Genomic DNA, 24572 nt, shown 5'->3' with positions numbered 1-24572 from the left:
GATATGGTGCTCAATACGGATGGGTGTTCTAAGGGAAACCCGGGTGAGTGGTGGAGGTGGCTTACTTAGAGACTCCGCTGGGCAGGTATTGGTGGCTTTCTCGGCGTACCTGGGGGAGGCTACTAGTCTTCATGCTGAAGTGTTGGCCATGGTTAAGGGTGTTCAAGTGTGTTTAGGTAAGGGGTTTCTTCCCAGGGTAGTGCAATCGGATTCGAAATTGTTAATTGACATACTCCAGCGACGATGCCTTTGTCCTTGGTCTGTTAGGAGAGAGGTGGTGCAAATCTGGCACCTGGTGGAGGGGGTTCAGTTTGAGCATTGTTACAGAGAGGCGAATAAGGTTGCTGATATATTATCCAATGTAGGGGTCTCTCATCCTCAAGACCAGCTTCGAGTTTACTCTGCTGAGCAGGCTCTTCCCTTAGTGGCCCAGGGCGAATGTCGTTTAAATAGACTGGGCGTGCCTTCGGTTAGGCGTGTCAGGGTAGGACGCGCGTAGGATGGGTGCCCGAGTGTCCATGTAATCGTCTTTTATGTTTGAATAATATAGAGCATTATTAAAAAAAAAAAAAACTAAGATTCTAGTGAAAATATGCATTTTATGATTTAAAGTGTTAAAATTGTATTTCTATGAACTTTTACGGCAAAAACTTCATGTTTTTGTAGGTTTAAGAATTCAATCATCAAAGGGAGTAAATTGAGAAGAGAATTGGAGGATTGATGATGTTTTGAAGTGATAAAAAGAGAATATGAAGTGCAAGAAATGAAATGCAATCAAGTTCTAAAGAAAAGGAGTTTCACAGCTTTGACACCTTGTGGTATTTTGGGAATATCTTGAGCGACAATGATCGGATTGAGGTAATTCTTATACCATTTTGAGGCCAAGAGATAGATCTACATTTGGTATGAAGACATTGAAGTCCAGTTCGGTGGTTTTCATAGTCAAAAGGTCGAAATACTGAAGTACATTTTCTATGGTCGAAGCTGAAACAAGTTTTTGACCAGTCAAGGGTAATTTGGTCATTTCTCAGTCCACGGAGCTCTAAATTAGGTGATTCTTGATGCATTGGAAAGCTAACTCAAATAGCTACAATTTTCATGTTTTACACAAGAGCTAGTTCAGCTTCTAACATCGAGAAAATATCAGTTGAAATGGATCAAAAACAGAGCAAAAGATCCGAACCCGGATCCAATATGATCCGAGCCCTCGTCTGATCTTCTGGACTAGTGGATCCGAGACCAGAGGATCCGAACTTGGATCCACTGTTGTAGGCCTCAGATCCCAATGAACAGTGAAGGAAAAAAATGAAGAAAAATGCGATCCGAGGGGTATTTTGATCGATCCGAGCTCGGATCCCCAATTTCGGCTCTGCAACTTGCTCTGCAACTTGTGCTCTATTCACACAAGCTTTTTGACCAATGTATCTGCAAGAAATCCGGCTGGAACTGAGCAAGCAAGTATAGAGAATTCAAAAAGCATCTTTTGATGAGTCCAAGAAGCAATTATATCAACTTTAACAACTCACCATGAGCTTGAATTCCTCTATAAATAGCAGCCTTGGAGGAACATTTTCACAACTTTGGAAGGCTAGAGAAACTCACCAAAAATGTAGTCTTCACTAGTTTTTCTTAGTTCATTAGTATAATATAGGTAGTGTAGTTTATCCATCTTGTGTTTGTAGCTAGATTTGAATGAAGATTGAGGAGCAAAGATGGAGAGGTTGATCTCATGTGACAAGGGTGATATCTCTTCTACTACTTTCTCTCTTGTATTAGATTTCATGTTTAGCTATAATAAAGGTTTGGATTTGTGTTTTTAACATGTTTAGTTAAAGTTTATGCCTAGAGTTATGGTTGAACTTGCTATATCTTGTTTTTGATGTTTACTTGGTTATTTGATGGTATTATTTTGAGCAAGTTATTTATCCCTTTTGCTTTTCTAATCATGATTAACCGGCCATTAATTGTGATTATCTAAAGGTGTTAAGATTGCAATGAGAATTGGAATTTAACACTAGTTCAAGGAAGTGATAAACCTAGGGAGTACACTCACGAGAGTAGAGGTGCACCTATGTGGCTTTAGTGACTTGTTCATGTAATTTCATAGAAGAAATGAACTTGTAGTTAATTTCATAACCACGAAAGTAGGTATGATTTAGCTACAAGTATAGTTGATTCACTACGAGAGTAGGTTTCACATATATTAGGAAATTACGCCATAACTAGCCAAGATAATAGCATTCACTTAACCAGTAATCTCATTTGCAAGAGTAGTAAGGAATTCCATATCTCTAGGAGCTTTCTAGTGCTAATTTTGATTTCTTTTATGTTTATGGTAGTCTAGATAATAAAGGAGTTCGAAAAATACCGGTAATTGCAATCTTCTCTGTGGGATCGACCCTTAATACCCTATACTCGCTCACGATTCGTATACTTGCGATAAATCGCTTGTGGGGTATTTAGGAATTATAAATGTAAAACTTGATTGTGGATGAGCTAATTGATATATGTATGCCCCGCGCACGTCAGAAAACATCATTGATGGTTGAGATGAAAGTCAAGTAACAAGAGGTTTAAAACTTTTCGGATTCTTCTATTCACGGAACATAATAAAAGATAGGCGCACTCTTCAATTATTCATGCCACCGTATGTTATATTAATCAACATTATTGTTTATTATTAATCGAAAGCAACGTTCTAGATTTGGATTATAAAAGAAGTTGTTTACGGAACTAGATTATAGGCTGACAATGATGTCTTATCTAATTAAAAAGGTGCTACTCCAATTAATTTCATCCATATTTCACCTAAACGCACTGTTTTAAGGGTAGCCTATGGTACCGAACTAGGTATGTCAGTGGGTCGGATTTTATCGAAATCAAATCCAAACCCAGTATATTTGAGTAGGGTTTAGGTTTAATTTATTAACCCAGACCCTAACCAAATCTAGATCCCGTAAGAGAATCATGAATTTGGGTGGAGTATGGTTTTCTATGATTTAGATCCAAATTCAAATCCAGATTAGACCCTACCAATGCCCATGCAATATTCTATGTGTGTGTGTATCAGTAAATTCAGAAAATAACCTAATATTCTATGTCCTTATAATTAGTACAAACATTTTCAAGAAAAAAAGAAAAAATGAAAGCAAAAAAATAAAAGATTGAATATAGACACAGATGAAACTTTGAAAACAAATAGTTTTAGTTGATAATAATTCTTTCTTTGAATTCATAATATTGTGTTCAACATCATGAATGTTGATTTTATTATTTGAAAATAAAAATTGGATGATATTTATGTTATTTTTTAACTCTATATATTTTCAAAATATTTTTACTTTGGTTCTTCATTGTATGTTCAAAAAAGTATTCACGAATACCCGTTGAATACCTAAATCTATGAGGGTTCGAGTTTGAGTTTACTTTTTCAAACCCATAAGGGGTTGGATATAGGTTTGGATCTAACTAAATTTAATAAGTATGAATGTAGATCAAAGAGATCTAAATCAAACCCTATCCATTAAAATACCTATACTATACAATATAAATTAAACCTTGTCAAATCCCTTGGGCCCACAAATTATGTTGACTTGGTAAACCCCTGGATAATTACCTCCATTTTTTTTATATAAAATATCATAGTTTTATTAAAATTTGCATTAATGATAGAAATTACATCATTAAACATACACAGATTTCAAAAAATAGGATAATATGGTGAGCTCTATCAAATAGATCCAAAAAATTCCAAATCTGATAATTAAAATCTAAAAAACTCATCTTGGGCACATGAAGAAAGCAAGTTTTGCCGTTCCAAAGTTCAAAATTGACTTTAAGAGTCTATTAGCTATTGTCCTTGAAAATGGTTCATCACCTTCACTTCATGATGTTTATCCAAATTTTAGATTATGCTTAAATTTTTTATTAAAATTATACTGGCCTTGCTATGTTATCTATGTAGAAGGAAGCATAACGATTACTTTGATCGAAAAACAGTTTATACAAATAATATTTAATTTTGTAATAATATTTTATAGAATTTTTTTTGGAGGTAGAAGTTAACATTTACTTCAAACCTTATGTGAGGGAAAACTAAAATTTCTAGGTTTTAAAGAGTTGGTGACTAGGAATGACAACGAGATGGATTTGGAATTAGAGAACCCTCTCCTGTCTCCCCTCCTATGCTTTAAAACTTCCTCTTGCCCTAAGCTATCCCCCCTGCCCCCACCCCACTACCCAATATGGGTGCCCCAATGGGTGGTTCAAAATAAACTTCTATTTTTCATAATTTTTCATATATAATATCAACAAATAACTGTATAAATCAATCTTTTGAACTTTTAACTAAAATTCAACATGAAATTAAGTTTAAAATATACTTTAATCTTTTAAAAGTATTTCTCCGTATTTATTAGCATAACTAAAGTAATATCTGCTACTATTATTATCTTATTGCAAACATGCAATACACAAAAAAAATTCCGTAAACTAAAAATAACAAAATCATCATTTTACCACACAAATCATGATATTATGAGTTTTCAAATTATAATGTATATGTCTGTATGTGTATGTGTGTGTGTCAATATATATATATATATATATACAAAGGTGGGGATAGTACCGATACAAATCCCTACCACCCGTACTATATATAATATGTTCATAGATATTGACAAATATAGTTACCTTTTAATTAATTTATTTAATTTATAGGTGGGGATAGTATTGAGACAAATTCCCGTAACCCCTACTCCCACTCCGCATTTCTCTCCGCCCCATTTCTGTACCTACGGGGTGGGCAAACTTACCGATCGTGACCCCTCTCCATCTCTTAATTCCCGTGCCATTAGAAGGGCCAATTTAGAATGAAAGTGAATGAAGTTGGCATCCATGCTGCCCCATGGTTAGGGTGACCTATAGCATTGAATGGTTTCATTTCTAGCTTTGAATAATGAAACCATGAAGATGAAGTCTGAAGGACGAATTGTTGTGCCTCAGTCAATCACCTCGATGATGGATCACGCAACAGAGTGTGATTAGGGGCAAGAGCGGTCATCAGACCGATTGCTCCTGAACGGTCTCCTCACAATACTTGGTATATAATTGTCTAATCAGCAAATCTTTGCAAATCATTGATGGTTGAGATGTAATCAAGTAACAAGGTTTAAAATTTTAAGAATTGTTCTATTCAAGACACACGATAGAAAATGATCTATTTTCCACTTATTTGAACAAGATTTTAAAATTCAAAAAATAAATAATAATAATTGAAATTTATAGCGAGTCCATCCTTTCTATTTTATATGCTTATTCTGTGCTATACTTTTAAGGACATAATAGAAAAACCTAAAATTTGAATTTAATACAGAGAGTACTTATGGAATAGCAATATATTCAAAGATTTATAATTGTGCCTAAAATAAGTACAAGAGGAAAAGGTAAAATAGCAAAGGGTTTTTTTTTGGTTCCCCTTATCAAGATCTGGCATAAAGAGTGACTTCTAATACGTCGTTGATAACACATACAATCACTCATCATTCTCTTTCATATTTAAAAATAGATTAATTTTCTATACATTAATAATGTATACAGTATTAAATCTGAATGCATACTATTTGTTTCAAATTTTGAATTTTAAATTTAAATTAATATTAGTTGTCATGCATTCGAATCTAATAGCATATACAGTGTATACAGGATTAATTCTTAAACAATTATACATATTGTGGTGAATGAAAGTTGGGGGAGGCGATGAAGAGGGGACACCATATCAACAGTGTACATAAGTTTCAAAGAGAAAAATCGTAGAGGGACTAAGAGCTTAAAAGTCTTCGATTTGGGTCCTCATTGCGTCAATGAATGATTTCCCATCTAGTTCACGGGAAAAAAATGCTTTTAAATAGTCAATCATACTAATTCTTCTGAAAATTGCCGGATTTTCAGGGGTGATAAGACTTGGTGCTGGACCCATGTCACCATCCAGTTTTGGGGAAAAGAGCGTTGCAATGGAAAGCCTTTCGCTGTGCAAATTCACAGTTGCCCGATGCTCAACACTCTTGTAAATCCCATTTGTCACAATCTGCATCTCAGTTAAAAACGTCACATTATTCCCAACTGTGTACTATGTAGCATACATTCTCATAAAAGTTCAATTAGGCTCAATAATAGGATATGGTTAACAAGGTAATCTTGTGAGTTCACCTATAACTACTGTTATGCCCCAAAAACATTGGAGATAGAATTCAGAAGCAATACCCTGATAGATCCAGGACATGATTTGTAAGTAACTCGTGTAATTAGCATTGAAATCAAGACAAAAAGTAAATTCCTTTCTGAAAATGAAAACAAATTTGTTGGGGAAAAGAGCAAGTATTTTTTTCAAAACAATGAAAGGAAAGTAGTTTGAATTTTACCACTCGTACATCACAAGTAAGCAATAATTTGGAGGGTGGGGTGTAAGGACATGTACAATACTAATTTTGAAGTTATTATGCCCGAGTTTTTTCAATATAAGACCTTTTCATCCATATATTTTATGCTTTTTTTGACTTTATAAAGATACATGTTCTATTAAAATAGTCAATATTATACCAATAAACAACATTCGTTTAACTCTGACAAAGTAGCCAAAGTTAGAAGTTTAGGCACAAATTTGTCAAAAGTTAAATTTTGGGATGAAAGCTACACTTTGACCTTGCCTCATTTTCTGGGCGGTGCAAGTTGATAATTAGTCTTACACATCAACCTAGAGTAGGCATCATAATCGGAAAGATTATCTCTTGAATCCTATTAAAATATGGGAAGGACATTCTAATTTCCATATATGTTCATAATTGTAGAAACCAATTTGAAAATATCTCATAAGGGAGGCCAAAAACTAGATAGATGTTGTAATTATATAAACAGAAAAGCAATTTGAAGAGATTGTTCATATTCACATTGCATCTTGGGAGAAAGGATTTTGAGCATGATTACCTCTAAAATGTCTCCAACATTGACTATGAATGCATTAGGAAGTGGTACAACAGGAACCCAAGCTCCAGCCTTTTTGATTTGGAGGCCTTCCACTTCATTGACTTGAAGCACTATGGTAAGCCCAGCAGCATCAGAGTGGGGGCAAAGGCCCATCACTAGCTCAGGTTGGGGACACGGTGGATAATTGTTCATCCTCATTGATTGCAGCCCTTCTTGAAAAAGCATTGTCATATCTTCAAGCTTCATTCCTAATGCTTTTGTCATTTGCTCAAGGACCTTGATGGCAAGGATTTTCAATTTCCTTGAGTACTGGTCTAGAGTTTCTCTACAATGTTTAAAAAGTTGTAAATAAAAAGTAAAGAATATCCAATATATAATAACAATGCACAATGCTTTAGATTTTAACTAATTTTTAATGCATGCAAGGATGGATGTTTTATTATCATCTCACGGTGACATGGCCTATTAATTTTCCTCATAAAGGCAATTAAGAAGGTAAGATTTAAGAAAGGGATAATTTCATAAACCTTCCCTAAGATTTTTAACAATTTCATTGAGCTCCCTTAAGGTTTCAAAAATTACACCTGCCTCCCCTAATTTGACACTTTTGGTAACCAAACCTTAGACTTGGTCAAAATTTTTAATGAATATCCTAAAATACCCTCAACTTATAACGTTTGAATTACTTTCCAGAACAATCATAAGATATTTAACACAAATATACAAAAAGAGTGTGAAGTTTTTAACACCATATTTATTATTTGATAAGCAAAGATGACAATAGTTCTATCACTATGATAAACTACTTTTAATGGTGATTTACCAGGGTATGTATTTTTTAATTTGAGAAAGAAAATACAGTCATAATTCTTTTAGAGTTTGTAGAATTTTGGATCGGTGGAACTATCATAGCTTGGTAGCAATTTTGGCCTTTTTTTTTTAGTTAATGTTGCTTTTGGTACCAAAAACAATCAGCAAATAAAAATTAGATCACATTCAAAGTCATAAAAAATGTCACTAGTAAAGCATTTATGCCGTCAATGTTTATATTTTATGGTTTTATTGGCAAAAATATAAAAAGGGGGAATAAGAATAGAAAAAGAAAAGAAAAATAATTATTAATACCATTCTTTGTAAAAGTATATCTAACAAGAGAGTTTTATTAAAATGTTAAAACTAATATTATCATTTTATGTGGGCAAAGGAGGTAAATGTTATTTTTATAACCTCGAAGGAGCTCAATGAAATTATCAGAAACCTGAGGAGAGGTTTCTGAAATTGTCCCTTTAAGAAAAGCAAGAGAGAGAGAGAGAGAGAGAGAGAGAGAGAGAGATGATATAATTTATTTTTTGTCAATCGTCATGATCTACTCTATTCATACTCTAACCTATTCTACGGGGAGACCCAACTGAATCTATTGGGGAATCGACGGGGATTGAATCACCATCGAATCAAACTATTTCTACTCTAATCTATTTTAGGGGAAGGCTCAACTGAATCCATTGAAAAACTGACGGTAATTGAATCACCATTGAATCAAATGTACGCACTCATATGGATTTGAGAAAACCACATATAGTAGCAAAGTGATGGGGGTAAGATTTGAACCTTTAACCTCCCACTCCACCAATACTTTAAGTCATTGGGTGGCCAATAGCCATATGATTAAAAGAAGAGAAATGTTGGAAAACCATTAAGAATGCCTCCAAGGTAAAAAAATAAGAAGAAAAGGCCTATCATGTGGAGACTTTAAGAGAGATAATGATCAAAATTTTCAATCTTTAGGACACTTTGTGGCTGATAAGCTGTCTTTTTTTTTTCTTTCTTTGAAGGGGTGGCTGATAAGTTGTCTTGATCATTACACATGGAATTTTATTGAAGGGATAACATTCGATGTTTCATGTCGTACGTCGGCCCCTAAGATAGTACGACTTCCAAATAAATGCATCTAATAATAAAAAATATATATATATATATATTACGTACACTTGGATATTCTCTGCTACAATTTTTCATGTAACAGCATTTGGCTTGATTATTGCCTCCTCGGTTTCAATTATATGTAAAAGCTTTTTTCTGTTAACCAATTATATGTTTAGTTCTGGCGGGCTACCTACCAGCATCATCAAATTTTTTTTTCTGAATAAAGCATTTTAGTCGTCAATGGAAATTATGGAATACTTGTTATAAACAAATTGTGACCTAGAATAAAAGAATAATTGAGTGGTTATCGTCTTTTTTACCCCTCAACAACTGAATGAGACATATATTATTATTTTTTTAGACAAAACAAAATTCACAAACAGTGATTAAGATGCTGCATAACCATTATCTACATCTTTCTTTATTTACTGTTCTTTAAGATTTAAGATAAAGTACTTAATTACCTCATCAAGTCCTTTATTACTTTGCTTATTAGAAGGGAATTATATAGTTCAAGTCCTATATTTCAGTGATGAAGATTTATTGCGTACTTCCGTCTACCAATTAATCCCTGATTTCCATAAAATAAAATCAATGCAGTATTTGTAATCTATCGATTTCCCCTCTCCTAATTTTCCCAAATCTCTAATTACGACCCTTAATTCATGAACTTCCATGCAATGTTGGTATTACAAAGATAATCGACATTGCCACTGTAGAAATAAAGGAGCAGAGGAGATAAGGAATAAATTAGCAAGCGATAGTATATAAAGAACCAAATTAACCACCACTGCTATAATAAAGGACCAAAATGTTCATATTTCCATCAATTAAAATACATGAAAGCATCAAACCGCCACACTTAAATAATGTCTCTTATTGTAAATCCAGTTTATAAATCATAAAAATCATCATTACATCTCTTTACAATTTCGATTCTAGACTTTCAGTTTCTTTATATATATCAAGATGTTGACAATTTATGTAAAAGAAAATAGAAAGATTACAGGTACGGTGATTTGCAAAGTTACAGACTGCTACTAACCACTTATTTTCTTAACCTATTACTAGTCTATGATCATCTTATCCCTAGCTTTTAAATATTTTCACCCACAAAATTTTAAAATTTTAGACAAGTGTAGAGAATTTTAGATGCTTATGACTTTGAAAAGTTATACTGTGTGTGATGTTACTATAGTCCTCATGTGTTTGACAACATTCATCATTTAAACTTAATGTATTTAGATCTTAATATATTCATATACATTTGATAACCAAAAATTGAATATCTGAATTAATTAAATGTCATTAAATTTTTTAGGCAAAACTTGGTATAAAAAATAAGTGATAAACTTTTCACTTATCACCGAATGTGATATACACTCAAATGTATTTGATTTAATACTTAATAATTCAATAACTTAATAGATTCAGATTTTAAATTTCTGTTTTCACACTTCAATTTTGTCAAATGCATTCTAAATACAATGATATGAATGTGTGTGCAAATTTTCTTGTACCTGAATGGAAGAGGAAGGTTGGGAAGTAAATGAGGTTTTCTCAAGTGAGTTGGTAGAGTGACCATGTAAAACATGTCAGCCCAGTCAAGTTTTTGTTCCTCATATACAACAAAGGCCTGTCCATATCCTTCTACATTGCCCGGTTCTTGGGCAAATCTCTTCTCTTCAATCATCAAATTGAAAAACTTTTGCATCTCTAGTTTCAGTTTGTCCACTAATGAAGAGCTCACTCCATGATTAATCAGCTGGTGACAAATTGTACAGTCACTAATTATTTGGTGCTGACTATTATAACACTTCTCCATTTTAACAGCAGGCATGTATATCCATTTAAATTAGGTGATTGTCCTTGTATAACAATTCAAAGAAGATCCTAGGAAAAGCAGGAAAGAAAAGGAGATCACTCCTATTACATTCTAGTCATGCATTATGTACTACTACTAGAGAAAACCAAATGAGTTCATATATTAGGGTAGGCATGCTTGCTTTTGACATAAAATTTCTGGATAATTACAAGAAAAGAAACATTCCAATATGAAAAAAAAAAACTTGTGGCAAGATATATCATTTACCTACAGTCCTGAAAAGTCATAGTTATTAACATAATAAATATTTCAGAATTATTTTATGCCCTTGAAAGTAAGTTAAAGTTGTGGTAAAAACCAAATTGAAATGACTAGTAGATTTTGAGCAAATACTATTACAATCAGACTCCATTATTAGGTCAACAACAGTACGTAATATATGCATATACAAATACGAAATGACAAACCTGGAAGAAGCCCCATTCTTTGCAGGCAAAATGCAACTTTTCAAGCTCTGGATTCACTGATTCATCAGAAAGCAACCTTTGCATGTCAATTACTGGGATTTCCTCTGTGGAGGCCCCATGAAGTTTGGTTGGATCAGGTCGTATGTATCGGGGTGGAACTGATGCAAATTTCTCCTTAGCCAACTCCTGAACATAGGGTACTTTTAGAGAGCTTCCCAAATTTATCACACCAGATTCCATGTTTGTGGTTTGTGTAAATCTCTACGTGTATATATATATATATATATATATATATATATATATATATATATATATATATATATATATATATATATATATATATATACACGTAGCTCCAAGTTGCAATTGATATCAATTCATGGAACGTCATGGAGTGATGTATTCCGTTATCAATTTGTATCAGTGTCAATTGTACTACAAAATGTAACCTTAAAGTCTTCATGGAACGTCTCTGGAGTGATGTATTCCTTTATCAATTTGTATCAAAATTGGATTAGTCCATCTCCAAAAATCGATGACTTACAAAATAGGATCCACATACTTTGCTACGCAGATGAGCTTGCGATTGTTCATTATTAAAGTAGACAACATCAGCCTAAAGAGAGCACATCAGTTCCCAACCTATCACAAAATATCAGTGTCAATTGTACTACAAAATGTAACCTTAAAGTCTTCATGGAACGTCTCTGGAGTGATGTATTCCTTTATCAATTTGTATCAAAATTGGATTAGTCCATCTCCAAAAATTGATGACTTACAAAATAGGATCCACATACTTTGCTACGCAGATGAGCTTGCGATTGTTCATTATTAAAGTAGACAACATCAGCCTAAAGAAAGCATATCAGTGCCTAGCCTGTCACAAAATATCAGTGTCAATTGTACTACAAAATGTAACTACTAACACAAATATTTAACCATTAAGACATTGAAAATACAAATAATAATAACGTACCTAATAATACAGCAAGTTTTATCACTTATTAAAAATTGTGTCTCAAAATCAATCTCATCTTCGTATTAAAACTATTTAAACCATCAATTGCAATTGCTCTATCAATAGTAGAGAATCTTCATCCAATTTGAGACTTTTCCCAAACTACGTATATACAATTAATATGTCATTTGGAATTTTGCACTTCAACTATAAATGGATTGGTTTTACGATAGAATTTTAAATTTAACATTATTACCCGTGGAGTTGTTTTGCTTCTTAAATGATCGTATACATCAAAGGTGTTAGGTTTATGAGTAAAAAAATTACGTCCCACATTAGTGCGAGAGATGGAGAAAGAGTGGTTAATATATATGTATGGATTCAAAACCTAATGGCTTAAGTTTTTGGGTCAAAGTTGGGTTTCTAACTTCCATATTGGACTCTTTGGTAAACTCTCTCGAGATGTTTCCCTCTATCAAGAATTGGTTTCATACCAGAGCAAAAGGTTTGTAAGTCTAACTATTATTGAAAATAAGACAGACAGATTACCTGTTGTTCAATAGTTTAGTATCCATACTTCGTATAAGACATAATGCACTTGTTTGTAACTTTCAAAAGATTTTCATGTAGGAATTTTTTGTTTTGAGGAAAAAGGGATAATTGTAAACTAATTTCCAAATGAAAATAGCGAAAGGATAGTTACTTAACTGGCATCAATAGTTTAAGTCACGGGATCGATCCCCTGCAATCACAAGTACTAATTCTACACACAAAGGCTACAATCTTTAGAAACATAACAATTCTTTTGCGTTTGCTAAAAGCTGTCCCTTCCCACTCTCATGCCTTATACAAAGCAATAGTATATACCAATCTCTCTCTTTGCGTACTCAATACTCATGCGAACATGTGTATGTGCATGTGTACGTGCCAGCAGGCATAAAAGGGTAAAAGAGAGAGGCTAGCGTGTTTATAAATAAATGTGTGTGTATGTGCGAATGCGCCTGCGAGCAAGCATAAAAGGGTAAAATTCAATATTTTGCTCCAAAGTCCACACAAGACCAAATAATACATTTTCTCCTCACTAATTCAATTGGATCAATAACTATAGGAAACCTTCGATTGTTTTTAACGCCATGTAATCCCACAAATAGATGCCATCATGTGGATGTCAACACATGAAAAACTATATTTTTAGACTCGGACTGAGTATCAACTTGGTTGAATTCAGGTGTCAGGGGTTAATGGGTTCGATCGGGTTTAAATCAGATAGCGTCACAAATAAAAATTATTTAAAAATTTAAATATTGTATGTAAAATACTTAAGCACATGTTAATATTAATAAATGTATATTTATATATATTTGATGTTTCAAATATATTTAATAAGAAAATACAAAGAAATTAGAATGATCAAGTAGCAATTTATATTATTTAATGAACATTAACAAGTCTAGAATTAAAATTATGGACTTGATTGAAAAATAACACCAAACTTTAGGACAATATTTATAAAGTATGAAATATTTGAGATATATTAATAATTTTTAACAACCTAGTGGTCAAAACATAATACTGAAAATGCTTTGACTTTTTCAAAAAAAAAAAAAAACTTTGACACCAATAGATTCTTCCAGTTTTTCTGGTCAAACTCAATCAAATTCGATTTTTTACCTGATTTGTCCGAATTTCTATGCCACACGATTAGCCTCTCGGAAACAATGAGAAACCCGCGTCACGTCTCCCACCATTTGCTAGATCTACTCTATTTCTCGACAAATCTGCCATGGGCATCGAAAGCGACGTTGTACAATTCCCACCAATACCTAAGAATCCGATTGGATGTCAACACTGCTGAAATCCTTCTCTACACGTAGCTGCAGCCCCGTTAGCATTATTAGAGCTTCCGCATGTAAACTGGATCTTCTCCCAAAGAATGCCGAGTAAGCGAATACCGGGCTGCCCAAAGAATCCCGCAATATCCCTCCCCTACCACTCCAACTTGGGTTGCCTTTGGAACACCCGTCCGTATTCAGCGTTAAACCTCCCTATTTCTTTGCCTGCAACCGTACAATTTGATAGCTGACGCCGCGGCTTGTTGACCCGGCCAGTCATACAGCTAGGGAAACGTGACTCTTCCCAGCCTATGATTAAAATGAATTTCCAGTTCTGCCGCAACGTCTGACATAATAGCTTGTCGGATAGTGACCGCCCACATCCGAGTCCCCTCAAATACTGCTTGGTTCCTTGCCTTTCATATGTGCCAACAAATATAACAAGGCAAAATCCTGAAGAGTATGCGCCTTTTCTCAGCTCTTGGACCTACATCCACCAAACCACTACTTGAGCCCGCAAAGTTGACACGACAGTCTGGAGCCCACTTAAGCCAGTAAAATAGGTCCATACCTCCTTCGCGATCTATCCCTCCGAGAAGAGATGCTCCAATGTCTCATTTGCTCCATTATAACAGCAAAAACATTTGGAAGGCATATGAAATCCCATCTTACCGAAGACGTCTGGGGTTGGCAGTCGTCTGAGCAACAAGCGCAACATGAAGAAGGACACCTTTGTCAGAATGCGACAATGCCAAATGTGAGAGAGAACAAATGAGGAGCTTCGGCCTTGCCGTATCTGGCCGAAGCTCCTTGAACGCCGATGATAGAGAGAATTTGCCAGATGAAAACAAGCTCTAAACGACCTCATCTGCCCGCCCATGCTGGGGAACCGGATGATGTAAAATCGAAGGGAAAAGGTCAAGAGTAATGACCCGGGAGAGCAAACTTGCATCCCACTTTCCATTTGTAATGAAATCTTTGAAAGAGAGGGTTGGATGCACTGTGGTTTTAAGAAACAATGCGCCAGTTATCAACCAAAAATGACAAGTTCCCTCTTGGATCAGCCAGACCATAGACAACTCCACTTGTCGACTAACACTGAACATCCTCCACCATGTCCCCGAGGCCTGTCGATTCAGCTCAACCTGATATGGGTGAAGATCTCTGCAGTATTTAGCCCGTAGAAAACTTGCCCAAAGTGATGAGCCTGTCCTAAACTGCCACTACAGTTGCAAGAGAATGCCACATACACATCACTTAAACGTCTAATCCCCACTCCTCTCTCCCCATGCGGGTAATACAACTGAGACCATCCAATCCAATGGTATTTCAACCCTGCCTTCGATTCACCCCAGAGAAAACTTGCACATATCTTTTCCACCATTTTGAACACCGAGGTTGGTATCACAGTTGCTACTAGCAAATGTACTGGAATGGACATCAAAACATGCCTGACCAGCATAGATTTCCAGGAGATGATTTGACGCAGCATAGCCTGACCAACCTCCTCAAGGTATGACGGTTTACTCCTGCCGATGTATAGAGGGAAACCAAGATATCGAAATGAAAAAACCTGCCTTGAAAATCGTGTAACTTGCTCAATCACCCTTCTGCGAGCCGAGGATATGGACGGGTGCACTAGATACCCACTTTTTTGGACATTCACCAATTGGCCCGATGACTGCTGATACTCCCCCAAAACTTGCATAACGTTTTGTAATGCAGCGGTAGACCCATTCGAAAAAATTAGCACGCCGTCTGTGAAAGCGAGGTGCGTAACAGTAGGACAACCCCTTGGGACCCTAAATCCCAAAAAACCCACTTGTTGAGTTAAATTATTTAAACCACGTGACAACACCTCCGCCCCAATAATAAAAAGCACGGGGGATAGGGGATCCCCTTGCCGTACACCACTGCTAGATCTAAAAAATCCATGAGACACCCCGTTAATTAGAATCGAGAACCAGACATTCGAAACTAGGCGCCATACCATGTCTATAAATCTTTCCCCAAAGCCAAATCTCCGCAGAACAGCAATAATATGCATCCAAAACATGCGATCATATGCCTTCGTCATGTCCAGCTTTAAAGCCACATTACCCCCCCTCGACTTCTTACCAATGTCCATCACCAGCTCCTGGGCTAACAAATAATTTTCCGTGGTGGCTCGCCCTTTGAAAAACCCCGTCTGTTGAGGGGAGATGAGTTTTGGTAAAATCGGAGCTACACGGTCCACCAATATCCTGGAAATCAGTTTATTAAAGAAATTACAAAGGCTGATCTGCGAGGACCTCAAAAATTTCATTATCTTCTGGAAAATTAAATCAAAATATTATTGAAAATATTAAAATTATCCAATAATATGTATTTATATTTAAATAATATTGTTTTCAATCATTCAAATGTTACATTTCAATTTATTTGAATTTTTAAAATTTAATTGACGGTTCGCGTTCGGCAAAGCCCTAAGTTGAATTTTCGCGCACCGACGCGCGAATTAGTCCTAAGTTGAAATGTAGTATATGTAGAGGCTATAAAAAGGTATAATTAAGTTGGAGAAATGTTAGATGAGGAATGTGAGGACTCGCAATTTATTTCTTTTAAATTCCTATTCTGAGGTTATTTAATTAGTTAATTGTTCAATTATTTCGAATATTATTTTCTAGCCCTATTGGACCCAATTCTATAGCATTATAGCTCATGAGTAATTTTAAGGCAATTAGTTCGCAATTCAAGTCTTGAAAGTTGTTAAGTGTGAATAGTGCCCGTAGGCTCAAGAATAGTAACTGACTTGAGAGTTCATGAGCCCGAATAATGGGAGATTTATACCCTAGTCTTAAAATAGGTATTTTTATGCCTAAATATCCATGTATTAGTTAGAAATGCCATCGTTATAAGAATTTCTCAAAAAAATTTCACCTTATCGCGCATGAGTGGGAAATACGCGTTTTACGCACGCGATTTATTTGAAGGACTTTAGAACCTTATTTTGAGGTCATTAAGAGTGAATGATAATTACATGAATATATGTGCATTAGAGGTTTAGTGCACAGTTAAAACAAACCTCAGAGGAAACGGGCGCAAAACGCGCGCGCGATACACTGTTCACGGTTGACTTGGGAGCACAAAAGTTGTACCACACTCAAGCTTCTCAAGGAAGCTTTCCATTTCAGATTTTTCCCTCCCTTTCCCCTCACCATAACCGCCGGTCTCTACTCTCTCTCACACTCCAAATTTCACAATTTTTCCTCCGCCATTTTCTTGCTCCAATTCACACCAAATTCACCACACAAGCTCAAGACAACTTGGACAATCACTTGGACAAAGAAGGAGCTGCACATCCACAGATTTTCTTGGGGCTTTTCGGACACCAAAATCTGACCTTTTAGCACACAAGTAAGGTAACCATGATCCACTCTTCAATTCTTGTTCAATGAAGGCCAACTCACACTTAAGAGCTTGATTATGCTTATGGGTAGTTTATTATTGTTGGAAATTGTTAAATGTGGGCTCTATGAACTCCCACTTTGAGTTGATGGCTGTGATGATGTTTGATGATGGTTTTATTGTTGAATTAGTGCTTAAGGAAGTAGATTAAAGGTGCATTATTGCTAGAAACTTCATTGAGCTCTTGAAGCAAAAAAGTTCCGATTCTGCCCCTGCCATGACCGACCTTTTTCATGCGAAATTCTGAGGTTTTAATGGCTTGCATTTGATGTTTATGTGTTGTTGGAGTTGTGTGTAAAGTTTCATTGAAAGATATTGAGGTTTGGTTGACCAAAGGTGATGAATTCCAAAAACCAGCAAAATCTGGAAATTTTTCCCGTATGGCTCAGGCAGCCATTTTGTTTCGATCATAACTCTGCCCTCCGACATCGAAATTGAGTGCCGTTAGTGCCATTAGAAACTAGACTCTTCCAGCTTTCCAACGGTGTAAAAGTCATGTCCTGGTTCCACCTGAGTGAACCGAGGCAGTCTTTTAAAGTCACCTGTCCTGCTCCACTGGTTCACTGGAAGCCAGGATATGAGCTGCGTTTTGTTGCCAGATTTCGAGCTAGTTATGAGTAGAATTTTAAAATGATTTCTTCTGAAAAATTGTATCCCTATGAGTGTAGTTTCCAACGCTACCAACGATGCTCAAATCTAAGTTGAATTGAATGAGATGTGACCAAAATACGAAAACTGCTCTGCTGTTGAACCAAACTGTCCAAATTTTCCCAGTTTGTGTTCGAGTTTTTGATCTGATTCTTGACAAGAAATTGAGCTTCATGGATTGTGTAAATGTTAAGCTGAATGTCTATGGTCATTTGAGGGAAAATGCACCACTTTCGTAGTTGAAATGATGTTGAGGAATTGAAGGAAAAGGAAGGTATATGCTGTCCAAAAAATTCTGGAAATTTTCCAGATTTTAGTCGAATTTTGGGGTCAATTTTGACAAATTTTTGAACTACTTGGGCTGTATACATGTTAACCTATATGGGTAGTATTGTTTGGGTGAAAATGTAGCTTTTGGGTAGTTGAAAAATTATGGATAAATTGAAGGGGAAATGGACTACTTGCTACCGAATGCACCTGAAATTTTTCCAGCTTTGAATGATAATTGTGAACTGTTTTCACGATAACTTGAGCTCAAATGATTTGTGTATTAATTAAGGGGTTTGTATAGCTCAATTTGGGACAAAAATCTAGTAGAGGTTACGTCCAAAAAGTGGACCAAAATCTTATTCTCCAAGAAGATACCAAAACAGAATTTTTGTTTGAAATTAGAAATGGTTTGATGTTTGGATTTCATTGTGGGTAAATGTGGACCAAAGTTGTCCCGAAAATGTTTTCTAGCATTAACCGTTGTTACTAGGTCCACTTTGAGTTGATAACCTTGAATTTTATTAGACCAAATGCCCTATTTTGAGGAATTTGTCAAATCTGGAAATTTTCCTAAAAAACTCAAGTTTTTGCCTTCATGAAAATCATTGGACTAAGTTGGTCGTGGAATTTGGCAAACTTAAGGAGTTTCTATTTTATAGAAATTCTAACGACTAGTTTTACTTGGTTTATATGATTGCCTCTTAAAGGAATTTCCCAAGATATGTTTGGGAAAAATTTGAGGGGAAAATTCCTCTAAATGGTTTAAATGTGATTTTTCTCAACTTGTGACACCAAATTGGTGTTAAATGGCTTATATGATTCTAGAACTTGGATGTTGGAATATTTGACGAATTTAGCAAGTTTTTGGGTTTTAAAGAAACCTCAAATTTTAATTTCACTCGATTTGTGGATTTCACTTTAAATCCTTTGAGAAAACGATTAATACTAGTTTGGGATTTTTGAGTGAAATTAAATGCTAGTTGACTCGAGTTAAATTCGCCAGCTCAAAAGTGGAAATTTATGTGAATTATTTGTATGATTTTAGGAGTTGGTGAAGAGTACAATCTCGATCAAAGTTTGGAATTCTAGACACTTCACTTGAGGTGAGTGTCTCTTGCATGAATCGTGTTTTACTGCTAGTTGAACTACTTGTTAAAAGTACTTGCTAGAGATATCATGAAATGTTATATGCTATGTGATTGCGTGAAATGCCACAAGTACAAGTGTTGCAATGTCGATTGGAGCGTGGTCTCGTCGACTAAATAAACCAAACGGATGCACGTACCACGCTCTATTCGAGTGGGAGGTACCTCTCTGCCGTCTTGGTAAAAGTGCTTCCAATATTCGTGTTGGAGTCGGGCCCGAAAATAAGGGGGAAGACGTTGCTAGGAGATGTGTAGATTAGGGAAAATGTCTACATGGAGTTTAGGTAGTGAAAATTGACGGAGTGTCAACTACTATAAATTTTCTGATCAAGTGCGTGGACTTTGGCTCCTGAGAGCCCCGTATCCTTTTCTTGTCATGTTATTTTGCTTTCTTAAATTGTTAAGTGCTTACTTGTCTATTTGTACTTGTTAAATTGCCTTATGTGAATTGCATGTTTCGAGGCACCACTGAGCTATTGGCTCATCTGTGAGAACCCGTAAAAAAAAAAAAAAAAAACCCTAATATTTTCTTAGGGTTTATTTTCCCTTAATTGCATGTTTTCTGCATTTTCTGGCTTAGAAATATTTTCTTAGTGGATTTTATGAGCAATTATAGTTTTTAGATGATTTTTCTAGCATTGGAGGAATTTTAGAAAATTAAGAGTAAATAGTGGACGTGGGACCCACTAGTGCGAAAAGTTCGGAAAAATTCGTCCAATAAGGTTAAGTTTCGGATACTGTGTAAAATTTATCGGGTGTTAAGGGATAAGTAGAGTGTGTGAAGTGATTGATGTGAGAGAGAAAAGAAGGATAGGAATGCATTTAATAAGGTGCCACGTGTCATTATCTTATTAGTTGAACTTTTAAGAATTACTATTCATTGTCTTGACTTATTTGACCAAGGGATTAAATATCCAAAATTCACCAAAAAAATCACCATTTTTCTCTCTTGTTTGGCCGGCTCTCTCTCTCACTCTTGCAAGAAGGAAAACTTCTCCAATCTTCAAGTTTCTACTAGCAAATCATCTCAATCAAGGCCATAAACAAGATTTCACTCCATAAAAACTTTCCTTCTAGTGCTAGCAAGTTGTTTGGTGAACTTTGTTTGAAGGACTAAGGTGCTCCACATCTTCCTCTCTCTTGTTTCTTGGTAAGTGAAGCTTGAAATACCCTACTACCTTTAATGATGGTTATATGATGCTTAGAAGTGGCATGAGTGTGTGAAAATGTGATTTATTTCTTGATTTGAAGAGTTTTGGTGAAGTTTTTATTTTATTGGGATTTTTTTCTGGTTTAATATGATCTTGATGTTGGGGGCTTGTATGATGATTTGCAATGGACTAAAATGGCTCTAGTGGATGTGAAATGTGGTTAAATACAATCAATTTTGGATTTGGTGTGAAATTTGAAAAGTTAGGGTTCTTGAATCCCAATTCTGTCCGGTTTTGGATCATAGGGTTAGAAGCCGAATTTGACTTTACTCAAAACATGAAAGTTGTAGGTATTAATGTGTTTAAGGTGCCTGTAAAATTTCAGGTCATTTGGATGAGTGTGGAGTGAGTTATGCCGTTTCTACTGTAGCTGTTCTGCATTGAGCAGAATGTGAAAACTGCGATAGTAATTGGCCTTTTTGACTGGAATTGGTTTGGATTTTGAAGTTGGTGTCTTCTGATGAAATGTAGTTGAATGTCTTAGCTAACATATGCCTTTGGAATTTTGGCATTTGGACTTGTATGGACTGAGATATACCGATTACAGTTTTCTGCGTTTTGCAAACCTGTTTTGGGAATTCTGGTATAGTATTTCGTATATTCGACCTAGTTAAGCTAGGAACTGGATTGAGTGACCTTCTACATTGTTGTAGCCCTGTTCCATAGTTTCGAAACGGTGGGTCTTACACCCCTAACCGATATTCGTAGTGAGAGTTGTGCCATTACCGCATAATAAGTGTAAAACAGTTTTTCCTAATCGGGGCCAAGACTATTGCTAATTTTAATTTCTGGTTTGCTATCATGTTCATTTATGCATATGAAACCCTATTGGGGTTGTGTTTAGCATTGTTTGGTGACTCGTTCTCGAGTCTCATTGTATGTGTTACATGTTTTAGGGCGTGACGGTAGCTCACGACGTCTTGGTGACCACGGTGTATGAAACACCACTTTCTCACTTGGTGAGTATACCACTCACTAAATTGTTACTATGTGGCTTTGTTAAATGTTATGTGATGCCTTGATGGCTTACTTGCATATTGGAATTGATTAAGGTGAGGGTGTACTTGACCGCCCTCACCTCTTTTGATATTGTCATTGATTGGCTACCGTTTTATTGCATTACTGAACTTGATATATTGGTTGGTGAATTCCATTTCATGGAAACTGAATTGATGTCGTTTGGACGATGTCCAACGGCCTTACTGCATTACTGAGCTCAACCCCGTTTGGTAGTCAATTGGATCGAGCCGGCGAGGGCTTGGTCGTGAACATTGAATTGCCACGGGGACTGTACTGGGGAACCTTGTGGTAATGAGACCCTTGGTTCCGGTAAACTCGAGTATTACCAAAAACTACTGAAATGAAGTGCGGGCCCGGTTGGGGTATGTTAGGTGGAAGGATTGGAAGTAAAGGGTGGTCTACGGTTTGGTACTTTTAACATTGACGGAGAGTCAATGAGGTTGGATCAAGATTGCAAGCGTGGAAATGGGCTCTTGAGAGCCGACCGTATCCTTTTACTGTTTTGCTTCATTGCTTAATTGTGCACTTTAAATGAAAGTTCATTCTTATATGACTTTGATTGCTTATTGGGTGGTATACCACTGGGCTTTAGCTCATTCCGTGTTATTTGTTTTCCTTATAGGGTGATAATTACTTTTGAGAATGGATTGGATAGTCAATTGCCGAATTGAGCATGTAAATGTCTTTTGTATTGCTCTTGAAGTGAAACCCTAATGTATAACGGGTTCATTTCCTTTTGATAGGCAAATCGAATGTGTACTTCCTTAGTGAATGGTTTTGGCTTGCCGTTGTGGCTTGTAAATGGCTAATGTTATGTTGTATATGTATTTCGATGCTTGGTTGGGTTTCGGACGGGTCGGTTACTATTCATGGCCGACTCTGGAGTTCGTTTCTTTTATTTTGGGATATTTTGCCCTTTTGCCTTGTTGCGCGCGTTATAAGTTTCAAACGTGATAGATCGCTTTATACTGCACCGTTAGTCCTGGCGAGAGCTGGGCAGGCAGTCCGCTAACCTCTTTGGTTCGCCTTAGGGGAAGGTGGGGCTGTCACAGGTGGTATCAGAGCCTAGGTTTGAATTAGCCTGGGTGTTATAGGAATGCTTGATCTGAGGGTTTATTGTTTATGGTCTTTAAGCTTATTGATTCTTGTTTATTTACACTTTTGGTGTAGGATGGACAGTTCCAGTGGACCTAGTGATGGCCCTGCGGCCAAGCGACCTCGTGTAGCGCTCCCGATGATTAAGTACCAGATCCGGCCAAAGGGGGCCGTTATTCGTTGGAGCCCGTCTAACCGTCTTCGGCGGTGCGCGTGTAAAGAGAAGTATGCTTACCCGAATGCCCTCGTTTTGGCAGTTGTGAAGGAAAGAAAGGAGCTGGCAAAAGCTAATGCCAAGCTTGAGGTTGAGGTGAATCAGTTAAAGGCGGCCAACGAGGGGCAAGCCAAAAGGATAGAGGATCTGAAGTATGATGTACTTGAGGCGGAGGATAGAGTCGATGACCTCTGTGCCCAGCTGAGGGAGGCGCGTGAGCGCGAGTCTAAGAGGGCTCGGAAGGTGAGGACTCGAGCCGCTGCAATCCTAAACCTCTGTGCCGAGGTGGTGGAAGGAGTGAGCGATAAGGACTCCTGTGCGGGGTCTGAGGCTAGGGTTGGATCCACTCCGTCGAGTGGGTCTCATAGCTCATCTTCGGGCTAGATTATGACTCCTAGAGTTGTTATAGATAGTTTTGGTCTTGTGTATAGGGTGGATAGGGATAGAGCTTTAGCTAACCGTTTTGGATATAGGGTTAGCTACGTGTAAATCTCTTTTGATAGGCCTATCCTCAGGTGGATCTTTTGTGTACGTACGTGCTTTGGCCGTACTTGACTGACTGCTTGTATATATATGTTTGGCTTGTATCTATGTGTGCTTGTGGCCCTGTGTGAAATGTATGAATATGTGTTATGTGAAAGTTTATGTGTTACTTACCTGCTTTATTACTGCTTTGGTTTAGTACTCTTGCCTAGACAAAGTATACCCTATGGAAGGAACACGAAGTGGTCGGGAACGCGGGCGCGGAACTAGACAAACCGCACCGGTTAGGGAAACGGGGGAACCCTCTACTGGACCTAACCCTGGACCGCAATTAGACCCCAATATGCAAATCGCTGCTGCTATGCAGCAAATGACCAACCTACTTGCACAAGTAGTGCAACAACAAGGCCAAAACCCAAACCCTAACCCTGGAAACCCTGGTAACCACGTTGAGAGCGAGGATAGAGCTCTCGAACGTTTCCAAAAGTTTTTCCCGCCAAAGTTTATTGGGGGACTCGACCCTGACGTCGCCGAGAAGTGACTTGAGAAAATGGTTGATATATTCGCGGCCCTACACTACCCGGACGAACGGCAGGTCACTTTTGCCGTGTTTCAACTTGAAGGGGCTGCCCGTTCCTGGTGGAACGTAATTAGACAGAAATGGGAGCGAGAGCAGACACCGAGGACGTGGGTGAACTTCATCCGGGAATTTAATGCCAAGTTTTTCCCTCATCTAGTCCAGGAGAGGAAGGAGGACGAGTTTATCCGGCTCCGGCAAGGGGCTCAGACGGTGGCGGAGTACGAGAGCCAGTTTACCCGCCTGTCCAAATTCGCGCCTGAACTGATCATGACTGAGCAACGACGGGTGAGGCGCTTCATTCAGGGTTTGAATGTGGAGATCCAGAAAGACCTCGCGGCGGCTCAAATCACTACATTTAGCGAGGCAATGGAGAAGGCCCAACGGGTTGAGAGTGCACGGCTTCAGGTCCGAAACTTCCAGGCTAAAAAGCGTGGTTTTCCTGGGAGTACATCTGGACAGGGTGAGAAGAGCAC

The 24572-nt window shown here is 36.9% G+C and overlaps 2 protein-coding genes across 2 annotated transcripts; one reads left to right on the top strand and one right to left on the bottom strand.

Moving 5' to 3' along the window:
- The first annotated feature begins 19 nt into the window (after positions 1-19).
- LOC140014419 (uncharacterized) lies at positions 20-672 on the top strand. The gene is made up of 2 exons (XM_072065276.1): positions 20-484; positions 667-672. The coding sequence occupies exons 1-2, from the start codon at positions 20-22 to the stop codon at positions 670-672; spliced, it is 471 nt and encodes a 156-aa protein (XP_071921377.1).
- Positions 673-5620: 4948 nt separating this feature from the next.
- LOC113708726 (oxoglutarate-dependent flavonoid 7-O-demethylase 1-like) lies at positions 5621-11463 on the bottom strand. Its single transcript, XM_072065017.1, has 4 exons — positions 11197-11463; positions 10425-10669; positions 6982-7306; positions 5621-6085 (listed from the first exon to the last, which is right to left on the bottom strand). Exons 1-4 carry the CDS (start codon positions 11434-11436, stop codon positions 5828-5830), a joined length of 1068 nt encoding a protein of 355 aa, XP_071921118.1. The 5' UTR covers positions 11437-11463; the 3' UTR covers positions 5621-5827.
- Between the last annotated feature and the right edge of the window lie 13109 nt (positions 11464-24572).

Source organism: Coffea arabica, chromosome 9c, assembly GCF_036785885.1.
Source record: "Coffea arabica cultivar ET-39 chromosome 9c, Coffea Arabica ET-39 HiFi, whole genome shotgun sequence".
Taxonomy (NCBI): domain Eukaryota; kingdom Viridiplantae; phylum Streptophyta; class Magnoliopsida; order Gentianales; family Rubiaceae; genus Coffea; species Coffea arabica.
This window is presented reverse-complemented; position numbering and strand designations above follow the sequence as displayed.

Bases quoted from the DNA above. Each gene is read 5' to 3' on its own strand.
- LOC140014419 (XM_072065276.1), top strand. From the start codon at position 20: ATGGGTGTTCTAAGGGAAACCCGGGTGAGTGGTGGAGGTGGCTTACTT.
- LOC113708726 (XM_072065017.1), bottom strand. From the start codon at position 11,436: ATGGAATCTGGTGTGATAAATTTGGGAAGCTCTCTAAAAGTACCCTAT. The intron at 10,670-11,196 runs GTTTGTCATTTC...ATTTGTCACCAG, and splicing joins AAGAATGGGGCTTCTTCCAG to CTGATTAATCATGGAGTGAG. The intron at 6,086-6,981 runs GTAATCATGCTC...ACTGAGATGCAG, and splicing joins ATGTTGGAGACATTTTAGAG to ATTGTGACAAATGGGATTTA.